Source organism: Pogonomyrmex barbatus, unplaced genomic scaffold, assembly GCF_055798465.1.
Source record: "Pogonomyrmex barbatus isolate J1 unplaced genomic scaffold, ASM5579846v1 scaffold5, whole genome shotgun sequence".
Classification (NCBI taxonomy): domain Eukaryota; kingdom Metazoa; phylum Arthropoda; class Insecta; order Hymenoptera; family Formicidae; genus Pogonomyrmex; species Pogonomyrmex barbatus.
Window position 1 is genome coordinate 7,343,636 of NW_028297149.1, and position 19,197 is coordinate 7,362,832.

The 19,197-nt window shown below is 36.8% G+C and overlaps 1 protein-coding gene across 6 annotated transcripts in view; it reads right to left on the reverse strand.

The window, feature by feature from the left end:
• The window catches only part of LOC105427221 (glutamate receptor ionotropic, kainate 2), a 119,277-nt gene that overhangs the window by 10,537 nt on the left and 89,543 nt on the right, over window positions 1-19,197 (reverse strand). For 3 of the 6 annotated variants that reach the window (XM_011638882.2, XM_089081602.1, XM_089081601.1), the window contains 4 exons: window positions 15,232-15,333; window positions 15,019-15,120; window positions 9,740-9,943; window positions 5,041-5,145 (listed from right to left, as the gene is read on the reverse strand). In XM_011638882.2, the coding sequence (XP_011637184.2) occupies window positions 5,041-5,145; window positions 9,740-9,943; window positions 15,019-15,120; window positions 15,232-15,333 (513 nt within the window). Of the gene's footprint in view, window positions 1-5,040; window positions 5,146-9,739; window positions 9,944-14,318; window positions 14,523-15,018; window positions 15,121-15,231; window positions 15,334-19,197 lie in introns of all 6 variants that reach the window. The other 3 variants (XM_011638881.2, XM_011638883.2, XM_089081600.1) reach the window with 3 other exon arrangements.

Genomic DNA, 19,197 nt, shown 5'->3' on the forward strand with positions numbered 1-19,197 from the left:
CGCTCAGTTCGTTTTAATACTCGATATTTTATTGATATTTTATTTTAATGATCGCATGCTTTTCCCAATATTATGCATAAAAGAAAGTAAATTATGTAATATTAAGCTTTATTAATTCTGCATAATATTGAAGTGATATGTAATGATGAAGGAATTTTGCACACGTAATTTAACAATTCTTAATTAGCTATCTTAATTAACGTTGAACGTATGGTAATATCGTAAAATCGATTATTTTGCTTAATGTAATATCTGGAATTTGCTTTAGCCGCATCGAGATTATTATGCAATTTTAACTGAGATTTTTATAATTAAATTTGTGCATTTAATCGTTCGAAATAGTTTGAGGAAATATATTTCATTATAGACAATGTATATCGTTAAAACTTTTTCTATTTTCACCATGCATTGAAAGTTGGTATAAAATTAATATATCAATAAATCAAACAAGTTATTAAATTTACATCGTTAATATTACAAATTTAGAAAAAAGTAAAATACATATACGTAATACATCAGAGAATACAAAGCAAATGCATAAAAAGTAGATCAATTTTTAAATTATGAATTAATGTCTACTGTCTGTTCAATATATTCATATTCGTAGATGTCAATTTCAAATAATTTTTTATTCACGATATATCGATAATTACTAAATGCCTGGTGTTGAATTCATCATTTTCTACCAATAATCTTTGCGCAAGTGGAATTCGTGCAATCTCTCCTGCCGCGCACCAGGAGGATTATTTGTATATTTGCCAGGAGCGTTGGAGGATGTCACCGCTGCAATCCGACTTGCATCCATCGAGAGAATAGGACCATTATCTCTCTGGAGTATCGGTCGGTCGTGGGAATTCAAGAGAATATATACATGTATATATATATATATATATATATATATATTGTGATATATGTATATATGTGTGTATCATTGTATTGTTGACGTGTTATTCTAAACACGTTATTTGCGATAAATATCATCACGCCTCTGTAGTCGAAAGGATAAGATGCCTGCCGGGTAAGCAGGAGATCCAGGTTTAATTTCTGGCTGAGGTGATATTTTTCGCAAAATAATTACGAATTTTCACGACTGGTTCGTGATCGAGCCCTGCCCGACGCACACCCTCCTTTCTTATGTAAAATTTAACGCTCTTAATAGTACAGATATTGATTCCAAAGGAAAGAAAAAACGAACCAGCAATATAATTATTATAAAACGATGACAAAAAAATAACAAGACCGTTATAAGTGTATTAATATCCGTATATTCGAAGACCTCATAATTATTGATTAATTGATTGATTCAAAACATTTTGATATTTGATAATTTGGATTGTAAATAGCGGGCATGTAAAATATCGATGAGTAGGTGACGGGATGATTAAAGGAAGCAGCTTTGGGAATAGGAACAGCTACCGGCTGCAACATTAATTGCAATTAAATGATCGCCTTACATTAATTAGAAAGCGCGCTCGCACCAATCGACGATTGGTGCAATCAGCGAAAAGAGACTGTTCGCTTTCTCCCTCTTGTATTTGCCGGAGGAGAATCCCGCTTGAGCGGAAATGAGTCTTCAATTCGCATTGGAAGGCAAGCTATCATCGTCAGCGTGGCGAGAGAGTCTTCGTTTTAATTAATTTATAAGAGGTCCACTTATTGGGTTTTTCACGCCTCGCCATTTTGATGAAAATATAATTGTATAGCGAGTTATTCCGCAAGAAATGAATAATTCGTTGACATTACACTTAATAATAATTAAGCATACAATTAATTTATCGTCGTGTATCACAATTGATTTTATCTACTATTAATATTGATCTCTCGACAAAGTACTCGAGTAGAGATTTTCTAAGGATTCTGTCAAGTGTAATATGTAGTCTATAATTAATCCTGCAGTGAATTGCGATGAAAGATTACCACGTCACTGCCGCTTGACTGCATAACAGTGATTCGCTTAATTATCTTCATTAAGCAGTTGGCTTATGTCATCGCGAACTGAGGCGAACAATTTCATTCCAAGTTTGAGCATTGGCATTATGGAAGATTCTCAAGATAATGTAATACAATTGGCTCTGTGTATTATCATAATTGTTCCGTGTAAAATTGAAAGGGTTAATGTAGAAAGAAATGCATAATGTAAAAATTTAGAAAGAAATTTGAGAACAAATTTCTTCAAAAATCATCAAAATCTTCAAGATTTTGTGTAAAAAATCAATAAACATATATGTACACATATACACACATACACACACACACACACACACACACACACACACACACACACACACACACACACACACACACACACACACACACACACACACACACACACACACACACACACACACACACACACACACACACACACACATACATATATATGTTTATTGATTTTTCAACAGACATATTTTAGGATATAAATTGCAAAATAACTTAATATCAATCAATCAATCAATTTAATATCAACATCAACATATCTCGAAAATGTCATAAGTCGGTAACATAAAAAAATCATCCTTTTTACACAACTTATTATTTTAAAGAATATCTTAGGATAAATTGATAAGAAATAGCATATATAATATATATATATATATATATATATATATATATATATATATAAAAATCTCCTTTCAGAAAGCAAATTAAAGTATTATTAATGAAAGTCTATAAAATTATTAATTATCTCAAAGGAAGAATTAATTTTATTGGTTTTTGGAAAATTACCTTTATTATGTATCGATAATTTTAATAGTGTTTCAAAATGCTGATCCTTTATTACTAATATAGCAATCTGATTGGATAAGGATCGATTTAATATATACGAATCACAGAAAAAAAATCATAATAAATTGAGAGCACAGATAAGAAAGGAAGAAAAAAAAGATCAGCTATGGTGAAGGTCGGAAATTGCCGTAAATTTCGTCGGTCCAAACGTCCGATTGAATTTGTCTGCGGGAAATCGAGAAATTAAAGATGAATGGAGGTAGGAGTAACCTCGGCCGAAGGAAGTGATCTCGTCGTGGCCTCGCCGTCGTCGCGAAAATTTTATTACAAAAGCTCGAGAAATTAACTTCTCCATCGGTATCGTTACGTCGCCCGCTCGCGCGGTGGCTCGGGCAATGCCATTATTAACTTCGGAGTAAGCGCTACTCTCACCGCGTCTCTACTCGTTACGGTATAAAGTGCAGCTGGCTGGGAGAAGTTAACTGTAGCATCTCGAATTATTTAACGCGAGTCGAAACTTGAGGGTATTCCAGTACTGCTGCTCGAATCGATCGAATGAGATCCGCGAATCAGACGAAACTCCCGGCACGAGACACTGCGAGAATAATTAAAGCTTCACGAATGATAACGTAGAATTGAGAGAAGAGACGGTTCAGATAGGTGCAAGAAAAAAACAGCGGAAAAAGAGAGAAAGGAGATGGTGTGTGTGTGTGTGTGTGTGTGTGTGTGTGTGTGTGTGTGTGTGTGTGTGTGTGTGTGTGTGTGTGTGTGTGAGTGAGTGAGTGAGTGAGTGAGAGGAGGGGGGGAGAGAAGAGCAGAATTTGCAGGCTCTGAATGGGAAAACTTGTCGAATTAATCGCCTGACTAATTTGGTGCGTAAACCGATCGATGATACATTCCGATTATTAAACCATCTACATGCCATCACTTGCGAGTGGCTCTAATTAGTCTGCTCCCTTCGCCTCTCCACTGCATAACACGTGCTGTACCATGTTATAAGCCGTACAACATAGATGTACATGTTAGTGCATTGAGTGCATCTTCCAATGTCAGAATATGTCTGTCATGGTGTAATCTGTAAACGAGTTGATGAAGATTAAATTTATCAAAGACTCTAAATGACTTTTTCCGTTACGCATATCACACTTGCTGTGTTCTTAAATAAATTACTCTAAAAAATTTTTTAAGAGTAATCTGTAATGATGACAATGTGTAAATCAAATTCTTATTTATCTCATTTCACAATAATTTCATTTTTTTCGTTAATAATTTAATGTAATTTAATTTTAATTTTATTTTAATTAATATCTTATATTGTGCGTACAGAAGTAAATAGATAATTATTTTATTTTTATAAGTATATATTTTGAGATTCTGTACAAACGAAAAATATAAACAATATATATTTATTCCCGTTTAGAAAATGGAGTTCCATTTGGAAAATATTTGTGAATACTGTGTTCAATAAGATAGATTGAACCAGGCCATATAGTCATTTACTGCTGCGTTGTGTAAGCCGGTAATAACATCTTATACGCAGATGGTATTTACACTCAACTATTAATTGGCTGTTTCAGTAAAATGTGGTGGTATTATACGAACGTGACCGTTACCAATGATCATTTCACGGGCAAGTAGATAAGAGCTAGTTATGGTCCGCCAGCGCCAAAGTCGGGTCGAATTACAGTTGTATGGATAGCGGTTCTACCCATTACCGAGATGGGCATTATGTTAGATAAAATTCGCAGGATTAAAATTACCTCGGCCGCGTTTTTATTAACTGTTTTACTTTATCGCCGGATAGCGCGTGGTTAAAAAAAACAAGAGGAGGCATGTGAAAACGAAATAGTACGACAAAGGTATTATTCAACGATGCGAAACTTTCATCGACATCGCGTTGATTCTTGGACACGGGCATGTCCGGCTACCAAATAAAAAAATGGTCTAACAACAACAAATGGGGGGTATACAATGATAAAAAAAAAGCAAATAAGAATAACAGATGCACGGCACGGAAAAACACATGGGACGGGAAAAGGGAGAGGGGGAGGACCAACAAAGCTGGACGAGAGAAAGAATCGAGATCCGCCGTGACAACAATGTGGCGAGACGTGGACGAAATAAAAATATGAGCTATCAGAGCGGCGCCATTTCGCACTGCGCCCGGGAGATTAAGCGGGAGGCTTAATATGAGATAGCTCTAAATGCTCCACGGTCCATGCTGGATGCGAATGCAATTGCTACCTTGTAACGTAATAAATTCTCGCGTTTAACTCGCAGTTTTGCGGATGCATGAACGAGGCTCTTGCTTACCTTGAAGAGGATCGAGATGCCCAAATTCATGAACGGCTTCGTGAAGTCGATCACGCTCTCGCGCGCGTAGTTGATCGTCATTGAGCCGACGGCGAGATCAGCCTTCTGCGAAATAATAAGAGAGAAAGCAATAAAGGATACCGTCTGTTAAGAGTCGGAGACGCGAATTCTAATTTATTTCCCGCCAAGGCGCACGTTCGGTGCGATGGAAGTCGAGCCGCCTTCGATTCGTCGACTTGGTCGCGTTCGGCAGGTGCTCGAGATTATTTAGACACGCGCGCCGATGGCGAATAGCTGACTTCGCAATAGCGACGAGCAAAATGCTGGAATCTCCGATTCCAATGAAGCCACCTGAAGAAACGAACTCAACGTGCGTACTTTTGCCGCGCCATATCTAAATGCTTCTTCAGCGTCTGCGAGAGCACTCGTTGGCGCGCGATGGCGCGCAGTCACCGGGAGGCGACAGTCCGCCGAGATTTATTTCCGGCTGGCGCTGCACACGGGAGAGCGCGGATATCTGGCTGGAAATGCGCCCGATAGGGAAATCCCTTGTCTTTTCCCTCGTCGTGCATCCGCCCGTGCTTTTCGTCTCTGTGCACACAGTTACGGCGTTACAAATTTTCTGTAAGCGCGCTATGCATAAGCGTGTACGTTACACGAGATTTCTATTGCCCGATACGGGAGAAACGCATTCATACTCTTGTCAATACTTATTCCTCATACTCGTAAATGCCGTAAGATTATATCGCGGTATGTATACGACGTGTAATATTTGTTTTACGTTTTACATATATTTAGTCCAGAAAATTATAAGACATAGGATTTCATGGTAAATTTTCATCGAACAATATACATTGTAATATCTTTTGTATTCCTTTCTTGTTCTTCAGATATATCTGTTGTAATTGAAAAAAAAAAATAAAATTATGTTAGCGAGTTTTTTTTAGGTAATGATCTTTGAATATTTATCTCATAATTCGAATAAATTTAATTTTCCGTGTAGTCAATACGGTGAATGATCTCGCGCTCGCTGATTGTGAATGGAAAGTAATATTATATTTATTGATTCGCACAATGTGACATAATAATGTGCAATTTCACTTTTATCCTTTTATGCAAAAACTCGATACTCTGTTTACGTATTACTGTGTATTACTGTGTATTACGGGCGTCGATAGTTGAATCGTGAATGGGATATGCTCGGCGATAGATCTCTCGTACGATGGACAGTCGAAATGGTCGACATCGACGTCGCATAAAATGATACCAGTTCATCCCGTGAAAGATATTTCGGACTGGCGGCGTCACTAATTCGCGTGTGATTTACGCCGCGCCCGGTGCGACCCGGGTAGATGACGGTCGCAATAATTTGTTGTTGCGTGTTCTCGCTCGATGACAGCATGGCGCCATTGCGGACTCGCGATGCATCGTGCCGTCAATCGTTTATGAATGTACGAGCGATGCTGTTTTCACGCATCGCACATGTCGAAGATAACGCGAATACGAGAAGCGGTTTAAAGCTGCAAGCGGAGATAATGTACCGGAAAAAGGGCGATATCAATTTTACAGAATTTTACAGGACATTTTAGGATTACGAACGCAAAAGCGATACAACTGCGATATATTATATTTGTATTATTTATTTAATTACTTTTGTTGAAAATTGCTTTTGTCGATTAATAATTTGTATGACGGCGGTGATACATTGCGAGTGAGCTTCGTTTTTCATTTCATTCATTCATTTTTGAGCCGCGTTACCTTTTCCCGTGTAGCCGACAAACGATATCCCATTTATCAACGTGTTCAGATAAAAATGAAATATCGATATATCATTCTTTTCAAAAGAATCCACGCGAGGGAAATTAATATCGCGTGTAACATTTTGCATATTTTGTGTATCAACGAATACTCCAAAACTTGTTGCGTTAAATTGCAAATTAGCAATATACATAAGAAATTTACCGTAAAATAATATTTCCATTTGGAAGAAATTGATAATAATTTTGAAAATAAAACCACTCGCTCAAATGCAAATGTTTGGAGAAAAACAAAAAACTCAGTATAGCGTAAGAGAATTTAAATACATATTATATTAATTAAAATATCGCTAATTAAATGTTGCCCTGCTCACTTTAACATTCGTCACTTTAACATTTTTCAGGGGAATGTTTCACCTGGGCAAAGGAAAGATCCGCTTATTTAATTATGCATAAGTCGCTTTCTAAAATAAGATGCCGTTTCTAGGCGTATTATATGCATTTTTTTATCATCATTTTTCCGTCCTCGGTTTCGCCATCGGACTCACGATGACTCACGGCGAGGCGAGCATTATTAATGATCATCTGACAAAATTAATATTGCCGTCCGGATAACATAGTGCCGGTCGCTTTGTAACGTCCACCAGTCTGTGAGTCCCGACGAAAATGAGAAATTTCGTGGATTCCCGTATCCCGTATCCTCATAATTCCATAATTTCGACCCATATGTGCGCACGATATTTATATCTTCGTTATTATACCGTTGATTGCTATGTTTAATGCAATCAGACTCCGAGATATTAGGTCATTAATAACCATAACTTTCCTGAAATTATACGATTATTTCATCGGCGTCGACACCTTGGTTCTCGAGCCAGCATCTTCTTTAATCTTACTTAGTATCATTTCGTTAAGTTAAATGATCATTTTGAACGATTTAAGCGCCGCGTATCTTTATCCGTTTAATAATAGTGAGAATTTTTCTTCTCGTTGAACATGACATTAAAAATGTGAAATTAATTGTTTCTATATAGAAGCGTGGTTTCTGCTATACACACATACGCGCAGGGATTATACATTATTCATCGTGATAAAAGCGCGCCCTTGTGTTTCTCAGTAACTGGACATCCAATCCCGAAGTTCAGGATTTGTGGCAAAAGTAATTCTGGAATGTAGATATCGCTGCTAGGTACATGGCTCGCTACATTCTACTTAGAGTTCTCCCAAAAACGGGTCTGCCTTTAAGAAATATACCGTGGAAAAAATTCGCGCATTTTCCAACGAGAAGCGGGCTCTCCTCAGTCTTTCCTTCAAAAGAGAAATTCGCATCTGTAAAGCACAAAGACCCATTTGCAAATAACAGATTGCATCAAGCTTTAAGAGAATTCATTAATAATCGCAGTTTTGATCAAAATATTCTAGGACATCAAAGATCTTGGGACAATCACAAGTATACGAAAGCGGCTCAAATTCTACATTTTTTTACTGGTGCAACTAATGCATTAGGCTACCGTGATCGCTGTAATGCGGCTGTCGTGTGTACCTACGACGATATACTGAAAGTGCGCTTAAAAGCTCTGGCTTCGGTACGAGGATTAGCCGTGTAACTTCGGGGTCTCTTTTACGCGGCGCTATCTTTGCACCGGCGGCGTATGCGACACGAGGCGTATGCGGTTGACACCGTTATCACGGCGTCGCGCCGTTACCGTTGCATCTGCTACAAACGTCAGCGGGATATTGAAATTTGGTAGGACGGAATTGCGCGCGTATGTGGCACTTAATCAATCGCCCGCGCGCGCTGTACCTACTCGAAATGTAGACGTAGCGAATGGGCGACGACGCAGCAATACGCGGGCTAGTTTCCCGCTTTCCTAGATAGAAACGCGGGTGTCGCCCGTATACACGAGCGCCCCCCCCCCCTCCCCTGCCCCTCCGTTTCTCGCATCTGTTCGCGATTTGAATTGCAAAAGCCGAGCAGCATTCGGCGCGTCTAAGCCTACGCGCGTTTAGCATCAAGTGCACGGGCGGTGATTCGATCGCCAGCAAAATGGCGCGGTTTCTAATATATCGCGGCACATTCCGCCGTGTCGTTCGTAGATAATCCCTACGGGTATGGTCATCAATTTACATGATTAATGCGCGCCTACACACGTAGGGGTGTTACCGATACGAACGATTGATCCTTTGACCCAACTCAAAATCGGCGCGATAATTCGTACGATAAGAGAAGAGCAGCGATCAAATTTGGTGTGGTACGATCTCTTAAGATTTCTTGGTGGGATAACGCCTGTACGAACAATACGTTACCCATATCCTCGAGAATCACATTTCCTCGCAAACGTCGATACTTGCGCTCTATCTCTGTTGAAATTCGCTCGACTATTTTTGTCACGTCTATCACCGACTATCAAACTGTCTCACCGCGCCGGGACTTTATAGTCAACAACCTCAAGATAATACAGCAGACTGCTAAATATACTGCTTCCGTAACATGTAAATTACACCGCCATGTATATACGTTTCAGCTGATATCCCTCCTACTACAAAAGTCTCTTGATCTCGTCGTCACAAGAATAACGCACGCACGAGTGCGTTAATAGTAAATTATAAGATAACAATCCTGATATAAAAAATCGTAAAATCGATTATTATTAATTTCAAAAAGAGAATGTACATATACATAATTATAATATTATAATTTCCAATAATCATAAAAAAGTCATAGAAAAGTTGACAGATGAAAAAGTTTCCTCGGTACTGATAAGCTGATAATGCAAACATCTTCGTGCTAATTGGAGTCTGTTACGGATGCACATACGGACGCGCGCGCGCGCGCACACGCCACACACACACACACACACACACACACACACACACACACACACACACACACACACACACACACACACACACACACACACACAGGCATCTCGCATACTCACCTTATCCATCAGCTGGCGAACTATTCCGTTCCATTCGCCGGTCTCGTAATCATAAGCGCCATACTTGCCATCCGGCACGAGCTCGATCCTGTAGGTGAAGCCCACCATGTGCGCTATCTCCTTCAGCAGGTCGATGCAGAAGCCCTCGTAACGCGCGTTTCCGCTGAAATTCTCCCCACTCTTCAGCATTACATACGGCTGCTCCTACGGGGATCATAAAAAGGAGCTGCCGTCTTTCGTATCTTTGGTATCCCTCGCAGGATTTCGCCCTTGCGAACTCCTCTCTTACTTTCTCCTCCTTTCTTATCTTTACATTCGTTCGTCTCCGGTCGCCGGTTTTCCCGCCCAGTTTGTTACTCTACATCCCTTTCGCAGGATGCTAGTATCGAGCCGGATCTATCGATATGGTCGGCGACAAGGTCCCGCGAAATGATAAAACGATAAGATGTGCGTTGGTCGTGGGAATTTTATACGAGCTAGCAGTAAATTTTTTCTTTTTCCGTCTCCCGAATGAGAGTCACGCGTGGAGATCAAGTTTTTACGACTTCAGCTTGAATTCGAAGGGCTTAGGAAAATTTCAGTGGGACGATTTGCTCCTCTCTATCGAGAGATGCGCGCTGCGCGCTGCTTTGATTGAAGAGTAATAGATAGACGCGTTTCGTTACAATTAAAGAAATACTCGACTGATAACTGCACTAGTCTATTCGTTCATATTAATTTCAATTAATAAATTAAATGAGCTAAAAATATTTAAAAATATAATATAAATTAGATTTTTAGATTCTTTAAGCTCGTAAGTGGCGCGTAATGTTGGCTAAAGTATCATATCCTTCGCCAAATCTGAAACCGTATCTATGAATTTCGTGTGCGAAAAGTGACATCGCTGTCCTCGCCAAAGATCTCCGGAGTGCAATAACGGATCATGCATCTTCGTAACGGCGTGGACAGCTTTAATTGGTATTTACGACGGCATGCCGGATATGCTCCGGTCTGGCACTTGCCCTGACGCGCGCATTCGATGGTTCTCTCTATGCTGATTACGAGCTAAATGGATTACTCTTCGATAGACTATTACGTCGAACATTCCCACGAGATGCGTTCTGCAAGCGTAACTGCGTATCGTAGGCCTCAGGTGCAAGAGCGCCGATTAACGTGCGTGATGTTGCGTCAGCTAAACGGTAGCTAACCAAATGAATCTTGCGTGTGATTAATACTGTCTTACTTTATTTATTACAAAAAAGTTTGAATTATTCTGTGATAAATCACTCAATTTTTTTATTCATGCTAAGTACAATCGATGTGGAAATGAAAAAAATTTTAAATAACTGACATTTTTTTCATCAAGTTAATACGATACACAAATTTTGACATTTTTTTATTTTATCATCTAATTTTTTTATAATAAACAATAATTAAATAGTAAATAATTTTCCTTGTGTCACTCGCGCATAGTAACAAATCTCCCATGTCCGATATTATTTTAAAAACCCAAAGAAATTTTTATTAAATGTAGCATATATATCTTACGTGCAAGAATGATAAATATATCTGATAAAATATTAATATTAATAAATGATTCGTGTTGGGGTAACGCCGACGAATATAGAGCAACGAAGACGCGAACAATTATTCATAGAATTTCGATAATTGCACATGTACGGGAGAGACAAACGTACAACGAGTGAAAGTTTTCGTTCTATCTGGCAAATATTATCCACTCGCAATGAACGAGTAGAAATCTAGACAAAAAGATTCCCTCTCCCTTCTCTAGTTGCGAGCCTTATCGTGCGCTTACCGTATATTCAGATGTGGAGAGTCGGAGTCGGTCTAGCGCGCGCGCGGGATCTAGATTTAAATTTAAATTCAAATCGGCTTCTTGAAATGCAATAAAGTAGCTTCACTTCATGAAGCTTTCCGCCATTCTAGATGAAAATGGGGTCGGCGACTGTGCCGTGGCGGAAATGTGAGAGATTTAATTACAGAGTATGTCGGGCGGATTTGATATTTACGAGCCACATATGAGAATTTCGACCGGATTCGCAGCGTAGTGTCTATACAGAGGACACATTTAGCACGCATTACTTAAGCCGCGTCGAAAATGTTAAAAAAAAAAAACATAGTGAAAAAGAGCCTGTTAATCCGCACATGTACGGACATTTTATAATATTTTAAATTGTTAATGTTTTTATCTTTGTTATATAATATTATTATCCTTTTGACACGGAATTCAGAGGAAAGACGCAAGAGCGTACGTATTTCATTCGTGTATGCATTCTGTTTGAGGTTTTACATTCGTTTCTAAAAAAATTGTTATGCATATGTACGTATACATATGCATGGAAAGAGCTTGAAAATTCAAACATAAGATTTAATCCAAATAAGCTGCGCAAATGCGCGGACGAAAACAAAGATGAAAAATTAGCATACGTAGTTAAGAGTAAAAGCTTTAGTGAGAGAAATTATTTCTTACGGGATGAAAGTCGCGTGACAAATATTTATCATAAATTTCGATTTGTAGAGAATACAAAAGTCCCGCATAAAACGGAGAACTAACTTGACTTATCATATACGTAAATTAAGAAAAGACGGATTAAACGTTCGGCGCTTTCATGAATAATTACTTAATATGGCACACTTTTGTGAGCGCAAAGTGCTAAAGTCCGTACACGCAATCTAGAAGACAGAAGATGAGATATAAAATTAATTTAAGCCAATTTAATGGAGGCTATAAGGCCACTTTTAACTCTCCTTTGAATAATACATGAGTCTCTTGAATAGAGCGAAAAAGTACGTGAAGCATGAAACCGTAAGAGCGTGAAAAACTTAACGAGAAAAGGGCCCGGCAAATTTTAACACACCGGCAGATGTAAAAAGAAACATAATGCACGCATGTAAATATTATACAAACATAAAACTATTAAAGATTCGTAATCGCAAAACTTTTGTATTTATAAAAAATAAGTAATTGAAGTTCTTAATTAACAGAATCTGTAAGTATATGAATCTTATAAATAATTTTATATTGTTTCGATAGGCGTATAAAAAGAAATTATAAATTTATGTAACAAAAAAATAAAAATTGTGATTGAAACTGTTACCATTCTCTTTTTTTTCTAATTAAACATGTTTTGATAAACATTTTCATTATAATATTACAAAATTTATAAAATATACTATTAATTTATATGTATAGGAATGTATTCGCGTCTGTTTTTATGAAAATATAATTGCGCTCGTTATTAATAAATACCATTTTATATTTATTACACATTTCATCTACTATTTTTTTAATTAAAGAAAAATCTGTGATATGCAGAAAATATCGACTATATGTCAATTTCCGTATTTAAATTGAGAAATTTTGTGCAATTTTTAATTTTAAATAATTATAAATATATATATAAATGGATAAGTTATTTGACATTGACAATACAGTATTTTTCTTGGCTGAAATAACTAATTAACTTTACAGAAAAAAATTTTTACTCACAGTTAAATTATTTATAATGTTATTAAATACAATAAATGGTTATTATTGAAAGAATATCTCATGACTTGAAAATATATAAAATTAATATTAATTAAATAATCTATTTCATTTAATCTATTATTTTTGTCTCTCATGCTGTCGAACAACTTATTGGAAAAATAAGAATAAACAATATTGGTGAAAATAAATATTATTTTGAATTTTCTTTTATAATAATTCCATACAAATATTATGTCATTGATTATGCATACAATTGATAAAAAAAATGAATGATCAAATGCTGATTAAAACTAATATAATTTACACATGGCTGACGAATCTCTGTGATACCGTGATTCTATGGTGTTTACACTAAGCAGCGTGATCAATAACTTGCTATAATCATTGATCAATTTATGATCTTATTTCATGTCGATTGGCATTTGTGAATTGTCAATGCCACGTGCATTACGACGTGCATTGTGATTTATTTTTACAAGCGCAGCTCCTTGTTCCACATAGTAGACACCAGAATAATTAATCATAATTAGTTATTCGGGAAATAGATTCAACTGATAAAGTATAATCAAATTATTGCCGCAAACAAGACCGTAATCAAGTCCGGAATATTAAATTCAAACAAAATACAGGATTATAGGAGGATGGGATAACTTTATTATTCACGTTTATATATTTACACGCTTTTACAAACAATAAACTAATACTGTTTATACTTCTACCGTTAATGCGATTATATATCGAATCGTCAAGCCATTAACGAGATATTATTTAACGAGGGAACAAAAAAGTAGTGCAGCCTCATATTGATCAGCCATGGCATATCGGCAAGCTACGCAACTGCATTCGACAATTGCGTATTATCAACAATCATTATAGAAACTACTTTACTCCGAGGTATACGTAATTTCAGATAACAAAATAAACACTTCTTGATTATCTAATATTTCTTGATTGATAATCTAAGTCAGTTCAACGTAACGTTTTCTCCAGTGATTTTCTAGCGATACGTGGAGCGAATATTCGGGATAGGGTTGTGCTGTACCACATAGACAGAGATGTGAGAAGTGAAACAAACAAACCAAATCATACATGTCGCATGAGCTCCCGGACGATGCCGTTCCACTCGCCAGTCTCCGGATCTCGCGCGCCGTACTTCCTGTCCGGCACCAGCTCCAATCGGTACGAGAAACCCACCTCCCTCGCCACCGCCGCTAGGAGATCCACGCAAAAGCCATAAAACCGCGAATTTCCGGTGTAGTTCTTTCCGTGGTGCATCATCACGTACGGCGTCTCCTGCCGGCGTCCGATGCCGAACGAACGGGATTCATGCAAGAATAACGGAAAACGTTTTGAGACCGCCGCGGCGTAACGCGAATTTATGACGAGACACGTTGGCGCCGACCATATCGGGGGGGGGGGGGGGACTTTCAACGGCTATCGCGCGTTTCTCGTTCGGCTTGCTGTTCCAAAATGGGAGGTACAACCACCGTGCCGGAGTTGAAACAGTAAAACAGCCGGCGACATTACGTATGCGACAATTTAGCTCGCCTTGCGTATATCTTCTCTTTTTCTTTCTTTTTTAAACAGCAGAAGTTATTATGAATATATTTGAATATATTCCTTTTAGCTGTGTCGCACGTAATCTTATGAGAGGATGTACGTAGATTTATATAAAGATATAAAAACCTTTCTGAGAAGAATATTAACTTTTTTTGTTACACAATTTTTAAACTCTAAGCTAGTAACTAGAGCTATTGAACAACATATGGATTTGCCGATGATAACTCACCAGTATAGTGATCACGATCAACGTTACGTTTCCAATGCTAGGCTCGAAAAAGGCCGCAGTGTCTGTGACGTTGACGCCGGCGCCGGGACGCCACTCACCGACCTAGTTTCGCATTTATTTTATGTATATATATATATATATATATATCCATTTGACATTCGTATCTCTCTTTTAACACGCTTTCCGTTTTGCTTACAATAAGTCACGACGTACCTTGACGAGCGAGTGTTGTTTTAGTTTCAACAGATCCAATTTAAACTGAATTCTGCGACCTTCTTTAAATTCAATAGGTCCGGAGAGCCCTTTCATCTCCACCTGCAACAAAAATCGTTGCGGATTCGCGTTCGTGAAAGTGCACTTTATATTACATACATGAGTTCGTCAACCTTATTCTGCGCTAGACGCGACGGCATGTTCAGATTGAACTTGAAATAGCAGCTTTATTAAGCATAGATGTGTAATATTCCACAAACAATTTCCACGAACAATGAGATTATATCAATTATCCTCACTTATTCGGCTTCACTATGCTAATAAACTTCGATATAGATGTTGCAATTTAAAATTCAAGTGTAACAACACAAAAACACCTTTTAAGGACAAATTAGAAGGAAGAATCATAAATTTTTCTGATATCGCCATCGTAAGATGTTTAAGATAAGGGACTTGATTGTATGCTATTATAATACAGCGATTTAACTCAGACTAGACGGAGAGTTTCTTGCAGGCTTCATGTAAACTGCGAACTACATTAAAATGCGATGCAAGACGGATGAGCATCGCGAGCATAAATCTTTCAATCCCGACGCGCATCAGCGTATCTTTCAGCGCGAAGACAAAACTCATAGTGTAGTAGTTTGGCTGACGACTAACGGTCGTATTACCGGCTCAGAAATTTCCTGAGTAGCCTTAAAAATTTTCGCACTTAGGAAGTCGTTATCGCTTACGTGAGTATAAATCTGGCAAAGTCGTTAAAGCTCTTTCTCAAAGATCTCGTGTTGCTCGCATTCTACTTGGAGAAGGGCAGCATATTCGTCGGCTTTCGGTAAAATGCCATGGAAATCTGTGAGGCCATAGATGATTTAGCGATATTAAGAAAATGACAGGATATCGGCGGAGAAAATAGACGGAATAAATGGACACGTATCGTCTTGGAGAAGATCATAGTGCGCATGAATTTCAAAAAGATCACCAAAGTTGAACATCTTTCACGATCGATAGTTTTGCATCAAAGTTTGAAGTGAATACACATTGTAATAGCAAATCAAATATCGTTAAAGAAAAAAATCGCATAATTTCCAAGAAATAGAAAGGATTAATTATCTACTTGATAATAGATATTAAAAGTTAGAATAATTTTTATATAAAGCGCTGATTTTATATTACAATTAATTTGTGTACAATGCTTTTTAATATTTAAGATATAAAATTTATAATATAAAATTCAATCATATTTTTATATAGTATAATATTTTAAATTCGTATATCTTCTGTAAAATAACTTTTATTAACTTATTTGTTGTAAAACTGAAAAAAATTACGATTGTTATGTAACAATATATAGAACAATACATGTAACAATATATAGAAATATGGTCGAATTTATATTTATATTTTATTTTTTTTTATTTTTATTATATTTAATATATATATCGGTTATATTTAATATAACCGATGTAATTGCTACATCACGCAGAATTATGAATTTTGATTATAAATTGCAGAAGAACACATAAATTTTTATTTAAAAAAAGAAAATAAAAAATGAATGACAAATATGAGTAATTTATGTATTATGTATGTGATTTGCGAGTAAAACCGTGACAAAACAAAATAAAGAATATTCAATCCTTCGTGATATAAAAGTGGAAGAATAATAAGAATACATGAAGTTAAAATATACTTTGCAAAAATAAAAATATGTAATTAATAAAACATTAAAAAGTATATAAGTAGGAGAGAGAGTAAAGAGTCTTTCGAGACGTTTCATTTTAATGAGATAATGCAAAGATAGAATCCATAAAAATGGAAAATGAAAAATGAGATAAAAGAAGAAGTACAGAGTAAATGTGAACTTAATGTTTGATTACTTCATTAAGCGGCAGATTTCACGATTTTTCAAGAGAGAATTCGTGATTTCTCATTCCGATTGCAACACAATGCTTCCACGTTCTTCTCAAAAGAATACAAAAAGAAATACTATAGTATAACATTCAGTTTCTTAATACAAAATCATTAATGAGATTCTCTAGATCATGTCATCTTGGCTGACTTAACAGTTTCGCAATGTATAATACTGAAACGACGTATAGCATGTAGTCGCACCACATTTATCTTGACCATATACTTTTACGTTAGTTTTATATTTTTCATGAATGTAGCCGAGCTGACTGTCCCCCAGATTTTTCGTCAGCGCGTAACCATAAAGTGTGAAATTAACGTATGAAAAGCGACATTGTACTGAATTAGCAACATCGCATGTTTTAAATATATTACACTGGTACTCTCATATAATATTCATAACATGTAAATTATGCTATTGCATAAATGAATGTAAATGTAAAATGTTATGACAGTTCGCAAACCGCGAACTACTAAATACCGCTTCATGCGCATTTAAACGCATTTTGCAATAAATTAATAAAATAAATAATATAGTGATATTTATCTATGTATACACATCAACTTTTCACATTTTATTATTTAAAATTAAACTTATGTCGCATAAATAGAAAAGCTTGACAAAGTTGGTTACGAATTTAACATTTTTATTTGTACGCGCATGTTTAGCGGAGCAATTTTTTTTCTATATTTGAAACTTTGATTCTTTGCTAATAAAGGATTGCAGAGATCTATTGGCAAAATAAAAAAAAAAAAAGGAAAAATCACGATCCTTTGATCATTTAAATATTTGTAAGCGATGATATATTTTCCATTTTTTTATACAAAATGCAGCCATATTTTATTTTAAATTATCGTTTGTTACCGAAATGATACTATAAACAGAACAAGAAAAATATCATAAAATCTATGTAATTATACACATAGCATAATTAAAACATGATTGCGAATGTGTTTTAGCGTTACGACAACTTAACTTATTCTACCAATCTGCAAATTGCTATTTGTTAAATATTAAATGACAATATAAATAATATAAAATATAAAAAATATAAATATAATATAAAAAATATAAAAAATATAAAAAATATAAAAAATAAAATATTCGAAATTGTTTTTTCAGAAATTGTTAGACTCTTATTTGCCCATACGTACAACTTCCTGTAGTTTCAATAAATAGTCGTAAAATTCTCAGCTGATAGCTGACAGGTTCAATTCTCTTTATTACACCGATCAAAATTCAGGTGCGAGGTCCGCCGGAATGAACGATCGGTAAATTTAGCGCGATATTCTCAGCCGCTATCCGGCAGTTTCGTTTCCGCGACGGGTCTAATTAGAGCCAAAGCGGAAGTTACCACGGATTGTCGAGCGTGACTTAAATCCAAAAGTGTCTCCCTTCCGCGATGATTCTCCACCACGGTGAAAACATCGCGGAGTAAAGGCGACGACGGTCCCTCGCCGGAGCATCGGGATAATTGTAAATTGTTATTACGGGAGCACTCCTTTTGTCCGCGAGAAAATTCCCTTTCACAAACGGACGTGGCGCGACGACACGACGACGACGACGACGACGACGACGACGACGACGACGACGACTACGACTTTTATCATTGTGTCCTTTTCGCGAGTTTCGCGTCGTGCCGCGTATATCCTGACCACGCGAGCGGAATATGAGAAGCCGTCTTAAAAGCGAAACACGTCGCACCGGCACGAATCTTGTGGCACATTTTGGCCCCATATATAGAGCGCGTGATGGCGCAACCGGCAAACAGATCTTATATCACGTGGCAAAAGCGGAAATACTATTCAGTAAAATCAGGAGGGCACAAAGGGATTTGATATATCTTATACCTCGGAAATTCTATTCAAACGATAGTAGTAGGTTATACCGAGACACGTTTCGTTTTTTAAACACGCGTAGCCGTGTGACTGACATTAGATAATTAATGAACGTGTTGGCGAGCGAGTGTAATTAATTATTGTATATCTCTTGTATATCTCGATTCTTTTGTGTTGCAATTCATTGCGCAATAGTTGCAGATTCGCACGAATGGGTGG